Source organism: Cnephaeus nilssonii (assembly GCF_951640355.1).
Source record: "Cnephaeus nilssonii genome assembly, chromosome: Y".
Classification (NCBI taxonomy): Eukaryota; Metazoa; Chordata; class Mammalia; order Chiroptera; family Vespertilionidae; genus Cnephaeus; species Cnephaeus nilssonii.
In genome coordinates, this window is record NC_137096.1 from 67858 (window position 1) to 80051 (window position 12194).

Here is a 12194-nt window from a genome sequence, read left to right on the forward strand (position 1 = left end):
TGTGGGGGGTGGTGTCCAGGCCCGGTGTGTCTGCGGGGGGCAGGGACAGGTCCCATGTGTGTGCATGTAGGGGGCGGGGACAGGTCCCATGTGCATGCATGTGGGGTGCGGGCACAGGCCAGGAGGCAGGCAGGGCGGACCCGGCGCGAGGCTGGAAGGGACGTTTGCAGGAGGGGAACCTGCTCACCGCAGAGAGGATGCTCAGAGCTGTGTTTCAGGTTTTCCCAGGAGAGGGGGTGCCCGCGTGTGGGACATGGGGCTCAAGGTGGCGGCCCCGGGCCAGCCCTGTCTCTCTGCCCGTCCCAGGACCCGGGGATCACGTAAGACACACCCCGTGCCCCAGGGGGACCCCATGTCCCAGGACCAGGAGCCGCTGGGACGGGACCTGCACCCCGGCCCCGAACCTCTCTGTGTCGGGGGGAGGGGGGGCCGTGGGCTGCTGGCTGGGTGCGCGGAGCCTCAGGCTGAAAACCCTTAAGTTATTTATTTGAAAATACAAATGTGATCTCGTAAAACGTTTTAAAATTGCTCTACACGGCAAATAACAGTTAACTTTACACGTTCTGTACATCCAGGAGGGAGCGGTCCCCTCAGCGCCCGCGTGGGGCGGCCCCGGCCCGGACTCGCGTGGAGAGGGCCGCGCGGCTCCCGCTTGGACGCACCTCCCGGCCAAGAGGTCAGGCAGGTCCCCTGGGGCAGGTCCTCTGGACAGGTCCTCCGGGGGCAGGTCCCCCCGCGACAGGTCCCCCCGGGCAGGTCCTCGGGGGCAGGTCCCCCCGGGCCGACCCTGGAGCCTGTGGTTGACCGTCCGGGCCGTCCCTCCGAACACCTCCATGGGGAGCCACCAGGGGCTGCGGGGCTGCCTGCAGGGGTCCCGCCGTGTCCCCGCGGTCCCGGGGCGTCGGCTCTGCCCGCCAGGGGGGCGGGGACACGGCTGTCAGGGACCCCCCGGAGCCGGCCTCCGTGTGAATAAATAGGTCGCCATGGCACACGCAGTCATGTCTGTAAAGCTCAGCCATCCACACCGCACACGCTCCCGCCCACACAGGGCTCCACGCAGCCGCCCGCCGCTCGGACCGCCGCTCGCTCAGGACGGCTGCAGCTCCTCGTCGCCCTCGAAGTCGAACAGGTGCACGGCGCCCAGCGCGGACGGCGCCTCGAAGAAGGGCCTCTGGGTCAGGGGCGAGTGCAGGCCGCCCAGCTTCTGGTCCACGGGGCTCAGCTCCGCCTCGTACCTGCGGGGAGGGCCGGTGAGGGCGAGGGGACGGGGGGGGGGGGGGGAGGACACGGGGGGGTAGTGGGGACATGGGGTGGGGGCCTGGACCACGTGAGGGGATGTGATGGGGACATGGGGGCCTGGACCACGTGGGAGGCCGGGGGGCGGGGGGAGGGGGCGGGGTGCGGTCCAGAGTCAGGGATTCCGGGGCAGACGCCGGCCTGGGTGGTGCCTGTGCACAACGTGGCCTCGGAGCCGCCGGCACCCACAGGCCTGGGAGCTGCCCCGTCGCTGGGCCCCCGGACACCCCGACGCCAGGCGGACCCCCCTGGGACACCCCGACGCCAGGCGGACCCCCAAGGAGACACAGCCTCTGGCTGGGGCTCGGCCGCCAGGTCTCGGCCCATAAGCAGGACCACCCAACGGGCTAGGTCCCGGCTGCCGGTCCGTCGGGGACGCAGGTGAGGACCCCGAGGGGGCAGGGGTCACACCGCGGGGAGAGGGCTGTGTCCGTGCAGGACGAGGACGAGGCCGAGGACGAGGCCCCATGACGAGCACCCGGGCGGGAGGAGGGGAGGCGGGAGCCCCCGGACCCGGGGCCCAGGGCCGGCCGAGAGGAAGACACACCCACACGTGGGGCCGGCCTGTGGCTTCGCATCATGGAACCCCCAGAACTGAAGCCGGGACCCCCCCGGGCCGCCGCCCAGTGAGTAAGGACCCGCGGTCCCCGCGCCCGGGACAGGGCGGCCGGGCCGGGACCTCGCCCGCCATCGCTGTGTGCTGGTCCCCCTTGTCCCCCCCCTCCCCCTCCTCCATCTCCCCCTCCTCCCCCCGTCTCCCCCCCCCCGCCCCCGTCCCCCCGTCCGCTCACCCGTCGTCCCAGGGCTCCCCGGCGGCCTCCTCGGCCACCAGCAGGTCGTACTCCTCGGCCGCGTACCTCTCCCAGTCCGACAGCTCGGGGCCCTCCGTCTCCGTCTCCTGGGGCACGCGTGGGACACGGGATGGACATGTCACACGGGTGGACGCGGCCATAGCGCCCGGCCCTGCGGCTCCGGCCCCCGCACTTGCCCTCAGCGGGGACCCCCACATTCACCCTCAGGAGGGACCCCCACACTCACCCCCCCCCCACTCACCCTGAGCAGGGACACCTGCTCCTTCTGCTCGTGGTCCAGGTACTTCTCGATGTTGAAGAAGGTGTCGAAGAAGACGTTGGCCAGCTTGCAGCGCTTCAGGTCGCGCAGCGTGATCTTCCCTGGGGGGGGGGGGGGGGGGCGGGGGGCGGGGTCACGGCCAGCTCTCTCTCAGGGGGTCTCACACCCGGTCGCCCCCAAAGTCCCGGCACAACTACGTTTCCTGACACCACGTGCCCCTCCCCAGGGTCAGCTGCTGCGAGATGTGACAGGAACACGGACGCAGGAGGTTGTCCAGGCGAGGGCGGAGTCGGAACCCGGAACCGGGTGGGGAGCGAGGACGGGGTGGGGAGGGGAGGATGGAGCCTGGATGGGGGTGGGGGGGGGGACAGAGGGGAGATGGAGCCTGGATGGGGGTGGGAGGGGGTGGGGGGAGGTGGGGTGAGGGGGGGGACAGAGGGGACAGCCCGCCGCCGGGTGGACATCCGCAGACAGAACAGGAAACGAGACACTGGCCACCAGGGGGCGCCCACAGCCTGAGCTGCTGGGACCAGGGACCCACAGGAGGCACGCAGGTCCCAGGAGGTCCCGGCCCAAGGCCAGATCCACCCAAGACGACGCTGAGGGCAGACGCCTCCCCGCCGTCTGTCTGTCTGTCTGTCTGACCTCAGGGGTCCTGGGTCCCTCCAGGTGGCCTGTCCCACACCGTGTCCCCCCTCAAACGATGCCCCCCCTCATACAGTGTCCCCCATTCACACGGGGCCCCCACACACACGGTATCCCCCCCACATAGGGGCCCCCACACACAGGGGCACCCTCCTCAGGGCATCCCGATACGGTGTCCCCCCCTCACATGGGCCCCCTCACAGAGGGCATCCCCCCCACATAGGGTGTCCCCCTTACATGGCCCCCCCCAGAGGAGGGCCCCCCCCCCACAGGGCGTCCCCCCGGGCGCCCGGCGGACCTGGGCTCTGCGGCTTGACCAGGTCGAGCATCTGGCACAGGCAGTCCTGGAAGGGCAGGGCCTCGATGCCCATGCAGTCCAGCCGGCGGCTCTGCTCCTCGTAGAAGTGCTCCAGCTCGAACATGGACAGCGCCCCGTCCCCGTCCAGGTCCATGAGGCGGAACCAGTACTCGATGCTGCGGGCCGCGGGCGGGCGGGCGAGGGTTACCCACCCTCCTGGACCGAGTCCCTCCCAGACCAAGTCCCTCCCGGGACCAAGTCTGCCTGGCGACGGCCCCAGGACTGATCCCACCTGGGACTGTCCACCTGGGACCGGCCCCCCCATGGCTCCCAGGGGGCTCCCTCGAGCAGACATGGCCGCGCTGCCCACGCCCAGCAGGACGGAGGGCGCAGGACGCAGGGCGCACGCCCACCTGGTGGGGGTCTTCTTGTCCTCCTCGGAGATCAGGAACCACACGAAGTCGGCGTAGCTGATCTTCCCCTCCTTCTGCACCTTCCTGCCTCTGGGAGCCGGGGCGAGACGGGAGTGAGAGTGAGACGGGACCGTGGGGGGGGGGGAGACGGGACCGTGGGGGGAGTCAGATGGGACCGAGTCAGACCGTGGGGAGCGGCTCCAGGAGGGAGCCCCGTCCGCCTTCTGGGAGCTCGGTCCCCACGGGGAGGGTGGGGCACCCAGTGGGGCAGTGACAGCCGGGGCCTCGCTCCAGCGCCTCAGCCTCAGCCTCCGGGGCCGACACGCCACCACCACGGGTTCCCTTACGAGCGACTCACGTGACCACGATGTGTGTCTCCTGTATGACCAGCGACCCTGTGTGACAGGTGACCCCTCACCTCTGACCCTGTGTGTCCCCTCACCTCTGACCCTGTGTGCCTCCTCACCTCTGGCCCTGTGTGCACCCTCACCTATGACCCTGTGTGACAGGTGTGTCCTCACCTATGACCCTGTGTGAGAAAGGTGTGTCCCGTGACCTCAGGGACACGTGTCCTCATTTGTGACCTGGTGTGACATGTGAGCGACATGTTGCCCGGTCGGGCCCTCAGGAGACGGGCACCCCCCGTCCGAGCAGGACACGCGCAGGAGGGGGGAAGGCAGAGCTGGACGCGCAGGGAAGGGCCGCGACCGCGAGGGAACGCGCCGGAGACGTACCGCGTCACGGCTCCCGAGAAGACCCTCTCTATCATCTTGGTGGAGATGGCTGGGGGGAGGGGGAGGGGAGACGGGGTGAGTGCCCGGCACTGCGGGGGGCGGGGTCTGAAATGCCGAGGCCGGGGTGCACCCAGGCACCCAGATGTCCCCCACCCCCGCCCCGTCCCCTGTGCACACACACCCGCCCCGTCCCCTGTGCACACACCTGCCCCGCCCCGTCCCCCGCCTGCCCGCCCCCCACGCTGCTCACCGTGGTCGTTGTGCCGGGCCAGGTCCTGCCGGCCGACGAGCAGGTCGTGGTCGGTGTCCAGCGCCCAGAACTTGCTGTAGATGACGTAGAAGTGCTCGTAGGAGAAGAACTCCGTCAGCTGGTTGATGTCGGCCTCCTCCTCCAGCAGCGCCACGTTCTGCACACACCACGCACGGCTGCGGTCCGGCACGGCCTCCCACGGGGTGGGGGTGGGGGGCGCGGGGGACCCCAGGAGCTCAGGGAGCTGAGGCTCAGAACTGGGACCCGTTCACGGGTCGGGAGCAGCGCCGGGTCAGGGCCGCCCCAACGAGGACGTGCTGGGGACCCACACACGGGAGCCTGGCCCCCGTTCCCACACGTCCACACGCCCACACGCCCACACATCCACACACACGTCCACACGTCCACACACACGTCCACACACGGGAGCTGGTCCCCGTTCCCACACATTCACACGCCCATACGTCCACACGCCCACACACACGTCCACACGCCCACACACACGTCCACACGCCCACACAGCCTCCTGTGGGCCCACTCCCAGGTCCTCAGCCGTGCCTCCTGGACCGGCGGAAGGAAGGATGGACAGACGGATGGATGAAGGAAGGTGGGTGAGGTGGGTGCTGGCCCGTGCCCCCGCCCCCCGCCCCGCCCGCAGCCCCACCTGCAGGAAGGAGCTCCTCCGCAGCTCAGCACAGGTGATCCTGCCGGACCAGGACCGGTTGACGGTGTAGAAGATGCGCTGGATGACCTGCGGGAGGGGAGGCTCAGCGGCGCGGGGGCTGCGGGAACCCACGTCGCCAGCAGGGGGCGCCCGCTCCCCACGTGAGGCCCTCGGCCAGGGGTGAGGCCCGCTGCAGCAGGGAGGGGGCAGGGAGCAGGGAGGCGGCAGGGGCCACACGGGGGGGGGCGGGGGGGGGGGCCTGGGCGCGGGGCGCACACAGGAGCCACGAGGGGCCCGGGAAAGGCTGCCAGTGCTCGCAGCTGCTTTTGTTAAAAAAAAAAAAGGAAAAAGGCTGTGAACACACTTCCCTGGCAGCAGGGGGCGGGCAGGGAGGCAGGGCTGGGCCGGGACTCCTCCCTCCGAGGGCTCAGGCTCCGCTCTGCTCCCAGCTCCCAGCCTGGGTCCCTCCCGGCCTCACCCAGCGTCCCTCCCCCAGGATGACCCTCACCTGCCCTTACCTAACCCTAACCCTCACCCTCACCCACACGGTCGGGGCCGTGAGGTCAAAGGTGCACACGGAGCGCCCACGTGTGACCATAAGCCTCGCGTGTTGGGGACAGGGACGACCCCAGGGACCGCGAGGGCAGCATGCTGAGTCTAGGGTGACGGCACACGGCTCCTCACGTGTGTGTTCGTGTGTTACTACGGGACCTGGGTGCCCAGCAGAGCCGGAAGCAGACGCTACAGCTCTCGCTCAGGCCGGGCTGGGGAGGGGACAGACCCAGGAGAGGGCGAGACGTCCTCCCCAGACCTGCTGTGCCCGGGAGAGCCCGCTGTGCCCGGGAGAGCCCACTGTGCCTGGTTCTTGGGGCCCAGAGTCCGCCCCTCATCACCGCTGGCAGGAGCCCCAGCGAGGGGACGGCTCAGCTGCAGTGAGGGATGGACGAGGGATGGACGAGCGCCGCGTCCTCCCTCCGGTGGGGCCGGCCTCCCGGGACTCACGGTGGTGATGTAGCGCGAGTGGAACTCAGGCGCCGCCTTCAGGAACGCCAGGCCCGGGTGCGTGTTCACCACGTCCTGCAGGGAGACGGCCGCCAGCACGTGAGGCACCCAGAGCGCCCCCTTCCCCTCCACCCCGGGGACTCCCCCTCCACCCCGGGGGCTCCCCCACTTTCCCCTCCACCCCGGGGGCTCCCCCACTTCCCCCTCCACCCCGGGGGCTCCCCTACTCCATCCCGGGGGCTCCCCCACTCCCCCACCCCAGGGGCTCCCACACTCCCCACCCCAGGGGTTCCCCCACTCCCCCACCCCAGGGGCTCCCACACTCCCCACCCCAGGGGCTCCCACACTCCCCACCCCAGGGGTTCCCCCACTCCCCCTCCACCCCGGGGGCTCCCCCACTCCCCCTCCACCCGAGCCCTGAACCATTCCCTCCCGGGAGTGTGCCCGCTGCTCAGTCAGGGACGTGAGGGGTGTAAGACCACGGGGTCCAAGGCCAAGAGCCCCAAGAGCCGGGGTGGCTTAGGGAAGCACCTCTCACTCCTAGTCAAGCTCACGCACACACAGGGGACCACAGGGAACCCCCGCCCCCTGCAGGAGAGCCCGCCCCCTCTCCCATAGGAGAGCTCCCCCACCCCATCCCCCCACCCCACTCCCCCCACCCCACACTCCCCCCACCCCAGTCCCACCGGAGAACCAGCCCCAGGACCTCGCCAGCCCTCTGCCGGGGCAGCTGGGACGTGCCAGGGCCTCTCAGTGACTAGGGAGTCCCAGGGACACCCCGTGCACCCCGAACCCCGTGTGGAGGGGATGCGGGGAGGTGCACGGGGTGTGGACGGGGAGGGCCTGTGGAGTGGACGCGGAGTGGACACGGGGTGTGGACGCGGGGCGTGGACGGGTGTGGAGGGGGGGGCGGCCCACCTGCAGGAAGGGGACGAAGTCCTCCTGCACCAGGTAGTTGCAGCCGGGGCTCATCAGCAGGTGCACGAACCGCGTGGCCTCGTCGTGGCAGTTCTGCAGGATCCTGGGCGCAGAGGGCGGTCCGTCCTCACTCCTGGCGTCCACCCGCCTGCCCAGTCCTCACCGCCCGCCCCCAGCAGGAGGGGCCCTGACGGAGGGCTGGCCTAGGCCCCGCCCCTCCCCTCCCTCCTCCTCCCCTCCCCCTCCCACCTCCGCCCGCCCCGCCCCGCCCGGAAGAGGCACTCACTTTCTCCACATGGCGACGAACTTGTGGACGGACACGGAGCCTGTGCGCTCTCCGCCGGCGGCACAGAAGAGCGGCCCCTTCCAGTACAGCGGGCAGCCGCAGGCCTGCGGGCGGGGCGGGGGGGTGAGCGCCCTCCGCTCCCACCACCACGGGGAGACCAGGGCGCATCGGGGCGCAGGGGGTGAGCGCTCCCTCCGGGGACACCAGGGCGCATCGGGGCGCAGGGGGTGAGCGCTCCCTCCGGGGACACCAGGGCGCATCGGGGCGCAGGGGGTGAGCGCTCCTTCCACAAGCACCGCCACAGGGAGACCAGGGCGCATCCAGGGCGCAGGGGGTGAGCGCTCCCTCCGCTCCCACCACCACGGGGAGACCAGGGCGCATCCGGGGCGCAGGGGGTGAGCGCTCCTTCCACACCCACCGCGGAGACCAGGGCGCATCCAGGGTGCAGGGGGTGAGCGCCCTGCGCTCCCACCACCACGGGGAGACCAGGGCGCATCCGGGGCGCAGGGGGTGAGCGCTCCTTCCACTCCGCAGGGAGAACACAACAGGCGCATCCTGGGCGCAGGGCGGGAAGCATTCCCTCCACACCCACCGCGGAGACCAGGGCGCATCCCGGGCGCAGGGGGTGAGCGCTCCCTCCGCTCCCACCACCACGGGGAGACCAGGGTGCATCCCGTGCGCAGGGCGGGGCATAGGGCGGGGCATAGGGCGGGGCGCGCTCCCTCCACACCCACGGGGAGACCAGGACGCATCCCAGGCGCAGGGGGTGAGCGCTCCCTCCACCCCCACCAGGCGGTGCAGATGGCCACGTGATGCTGGGGACGCCCCACTGGGGGCAGACGCCCCCCGGCCCCCCGCGGGCTCAGCCTGGAAGGAGGCAGCTGTGAGGACTCGCATGAGGGTGGGTGGGGAGGGTGGGGGGGCGGGGTGAGATGACCCCGTGAACTGGAGACACTGTGCCCGCGACAGGGACCGCATCACACATCACACCTCGCGGACTCAGCCGCGGCCAGGACTGACGCTGAGACACGGGGTGCAGGACTAGGAAGCGGGGGACGCCCAGCCATCCAGCTTCTACTCACAAGAAAAGGCGGGAGAGAGTAAGGCAGACAGGAAAGAGACAGCAAGACGGGCGCACCCCCAGTTCCGGGGACAGAGGCGCATGGGGCCTGCCCACTTCCCTGCATCTCGTCCGTGTCCCCGGTGCCCTCTGGCAGCCGCCCTCGCAGTTACAGGAGCAGGAGGGGTGCGGGGAACCCCTCATTCTTAGCTGGTCGGCCTGAAGCACAGGTGACACCCGGGGACTCGGGGGTGCATCTGAGGTGGGGTCTGGGGTGGGGGCCGCCTCGGGGCTGAGGGTGCCCTGTGGGGACCGTGCTGAGTGGGACGGCCAGCTGGAGGGGGGCACGGAGCCGCCTGTGAGCGGACGGCCCAGCTGGTGGGGGGCATGGAGCCGCCTGTGAGCGGACGGCCAGCTGGAGGGGGGCACGGAGCCGCCTGTGAGCGGATGGCCCGGCTGCGGACAAAGGAGGGAGCTTCCCCTCTGAGCCGGGCTTCTTCCCTGGGGGTCCAACCACCGGACAAACAGCGTTCGGCCAGCGGCCCCCGAGGCGAGAGGGCCCCTTGCACCCCAGTAAGAGGGCCCCTTGCCAGGAAGGAGGCTGGCGGAAGGAGGATGGCGGGCAGCCGGGCGTGTGGAGGCCGTGAAGGCCGTGCTGGGAGGAAGCTGGCAGCGCACGTGTGACGGCGCCAACGGGACAGGCTGACCCCCAGCCGCCGCGGGCAGGGCCTGGGAGGAGGGGACGGACGGACAGGGCCTGGGATGGGGACGGACGGACAGGGTCTGGGATGGGGACGGACGGGCAGGGTCTGGGAGGAGGGGACGGACGGACAGGGCCTGGGATGGGGACGGACGGACAGGGTCTGGGAGGAGGGGACGGACGGACAGGGCTGGGAGGAGGGGACGGACGGGCAGGGCCTGGGATGGGGACGGACGGACAGGGTCTGGGATGGGGACGGACGGACAGGGCTGGGAGGAGGGGATGGGAGCCACGGCAGCGGGACAGAGCGTGTGGTGAAGGGACGGGAAACCGATGCCGCAGAGAATCATGGGAGGAAAAGCCGGAACGGAAAGCTCGTTCGTGGGGAAGATCAGGAAAAGCAGACGACGTCCGGAAGGTCAAAGGTCAACCCCTGGTGCAGCTGGGACCCAGAGCGAGACCCTGAGGGCGTGGGGTCCTTAGGCCCCTCGGTGCCAATGAGCCCCCCCAAGGGGCACAGGAGCCCGGTGTGCAGGTCCCACACGGGACACACGTATGAATCACCCAAGAAGAGGGTGGACGGACACACAACTCCATCAACATGAAACACGTCTGCAATCCCCAGCAGGGAAGGGGAGGGAAGGCGGGCCGCGGGCCGGGAGAAGCGTGTTGGACACACACATCTCCGGGACCTGCCCCGGACACGTCAGACAAATAACGAGGAAACCACCGCGCTCTCACGGAGCGACGGGGGGAGGCCGACCCCCCACGCGTGCAGGACGGCCCATGAGCAGCGGGGACGCGGGCTCAGAACCAGCCACGGGCGTGTCGCGGGGGGAGGGGGGCTGCTCTCAGCGACGGGCCTGCAGCTTCGGGAACAGACACACACACAGACACACACACACAGGCACCTCGTGTAACTGTACACGCTAAAGCGGACTGGCAGTGTCCCGGGGCACACGCGTGCCCTGTGTAACTGTACACGCTAAAGCGGGCTGGCAGTGTCCCGGGGCACACGCGTGCCCTGTGTAACTGTACACGCTAAGCTGGTGTCTAGCCACTGACTGTGCCCAGGACACCGGTCAGACAGACAGACCACGGAGGGAAGGAACACACAGCGGCTCCCGTGATCGTCAGGGGCGGCTCCATCACACGAGGCCGAGCCCATAACAGTGACCTCAGCGGGTCCGAGGGTCACACAGGACAGCCGGCTCCTCGCCGCCGCGGGCGGGACGGGAGGAGGTGCTCGGCACACGCCGCCTCGGCGTCTTGTAAAGTCAGACACCCAGTCACCACGACCCAGCAGTTCCACCCTGAGGCGTGTGTCACCCAGGAAACGCACACGTGTGTGCCCGAGCCTTGTGACCAGCGGACATGAGACAAAGCTGGAAACCGCCCTGGCCGGGCAGCTCAGTGGTTAGAGTGTTGGCTCAGGCACCGAGGGTCACGGGTTCGATTCCCGGTCGCGGGCACGTACCTGGGTGGCACATTCGACCCCCGGGCCCAGTCGGGGCGCGTGTGGGAGGCAACTGACCGATGTCTCTCTCTCACATCCATGTTCCTCTCTGCACCCCCCACTTCCACTCTCTGAAAAATCAACGGGAAAAATATTCTTGGGTGAGAATTAGCCAAAGAAAAGGAAGAAAAGAGGCTGACAAACACGGGGCAGAAACTCACGGGGTGAGAGTTAGCGGCCCGGGAGCCGGGCGACGCCTGGAAGGGGCGTAACCCCAGCCGTCGGGCCATGAGGGGCCGGAGGGGGCGTCCCTCTCAGCCGGTTCCAGGGGGTCGGGGGCGAGAGGGCGGTGACCTCGTTAGCCGTGACCACGACCACGGCCCACGGGCACCCGGGCAGGCAGCAGGAGGCGCGGCGTTCGCCTCGCAGATGCGGGAGTTTCACAGCAACGCGGCCGACCCCTGACGGGCCCCCAGCGCCCGAGACCGTCCCCATGGTGAGCGCAGCCCCGACCAGGGACACGCCTGCCGGAGCCACACAGGGCTCGCCCACACGTGACAGTGACGGGGTGCAGCCCTGTGTGTGGGGGGACCACCCCTCTGTGTGGGGGACCACAGGATCACACGGCGGTCACCCTGGGACGCGGTACCCTGCTCACAGCACACGCTCTAGGACGCGGTACCCTGCTTACAGAACACGCTCCAGGGACACGGTACCCTGCTTACAGAACACGCTCTGGGACGCGGTACCGCTTACAGAACACGCTCTAGGACGCGGTACCCTGCTTACAGAACACGCTCCAGGGACACGGTACCGCTTACAGAACACGCTCTAGGATGCGGTACCCTGCTCACAGAACACGCTCTGGGGACACGGTACCCTGCTTACAGAACACGCTCTGGGGACACGGTACCGCTTACAGAACACGCTCCAGGGACACGGTACCCTGCTTACAGAACACGCTCCAGGACACGGTATCGCTTACAGAACACGCTCCAGGGACGCGGTACCCTGCTTACAGAACACGCTCCAGGACACGGTACCCTGCTTACAGAACACGCTCCAGGGACACGGTACCCTGCTCACAGGACACGGTACCCTGCTTACAGAACACGCTCCAGGACACGGTACCCTGCTTACAGAACATGCTCCAGGACACGGTACCCTGCTTACAGAACACGCTCCAGGACACGGTACCCTGCTTACAGAACACGCTCCAGGGACACGGTACCCTGCTCACAGCACACGCTCCAGGACACAGTACCCTGCTTACAGAACACGCTCCAGGGCGCGGTACCCTGCTCACAGCACACGCTCCAGGACACGGTACCCTGCTTACAGAACACGCTCCAGGGACACGGTACCCTGCTTACAGAACACGCTTCAGGGACGCTCGGACAC

The 12194-nt window shown here is 69.4% G+C and overlaps 1 protein-coding gene across 2 annotated transcripts in view; it reads right to left on the minus strand.

Moving 5' to 3' along the window:
• Window positions 1-12194, minus strand: part of PPP2R3B (protein phosphatase 2 regulatory subunit B''beta) — a 28650-nt gene continuing 16456 nt past the window's right edge. For both annotated transcript variants that reach the window (XM_079766083.1, XM_079766082.1), the window contains 11 exons: window positions 7578-7681; window positions 7292-7394; window positions 6374-6448; window positions 5372-5458; window positions 4708-4864; window positions 4458-4506; window positions 3724-3813; window positions 3311-3486; window positions 2350-2468; window positions 2088-2194; window positions 1-1235 (listed from right to left, as the gene is read on the minus strand). In XM_079766083.1, coding sequence (XP_079622209.1) covers window positions 1088-1235; window positions 2088-2194; window positions 2350-2468; window positions 3311-3486; window positions 3724-3813; window positions 4458-4506; window positions 4708-4864; window positions 5372-5458; window positions 6374-6448; window positions 7292-7394; window positions 7578-7681 — 1215 coding nt within the window. In that variant the 3' untranslated portion in view covers window positions 1-1087. The remainder of the gene's footprint in view (window positions 1236-2087; window positions 2195-2349; window positions 2469-3310; window positions 3487-3723; window positions 3814-4457; window positions 4507-4707; window positions 4865-5371; window positions 5459-6373; window positions 6449-7291; window positions 7395-7577; window positions 7682-12194) is intronic.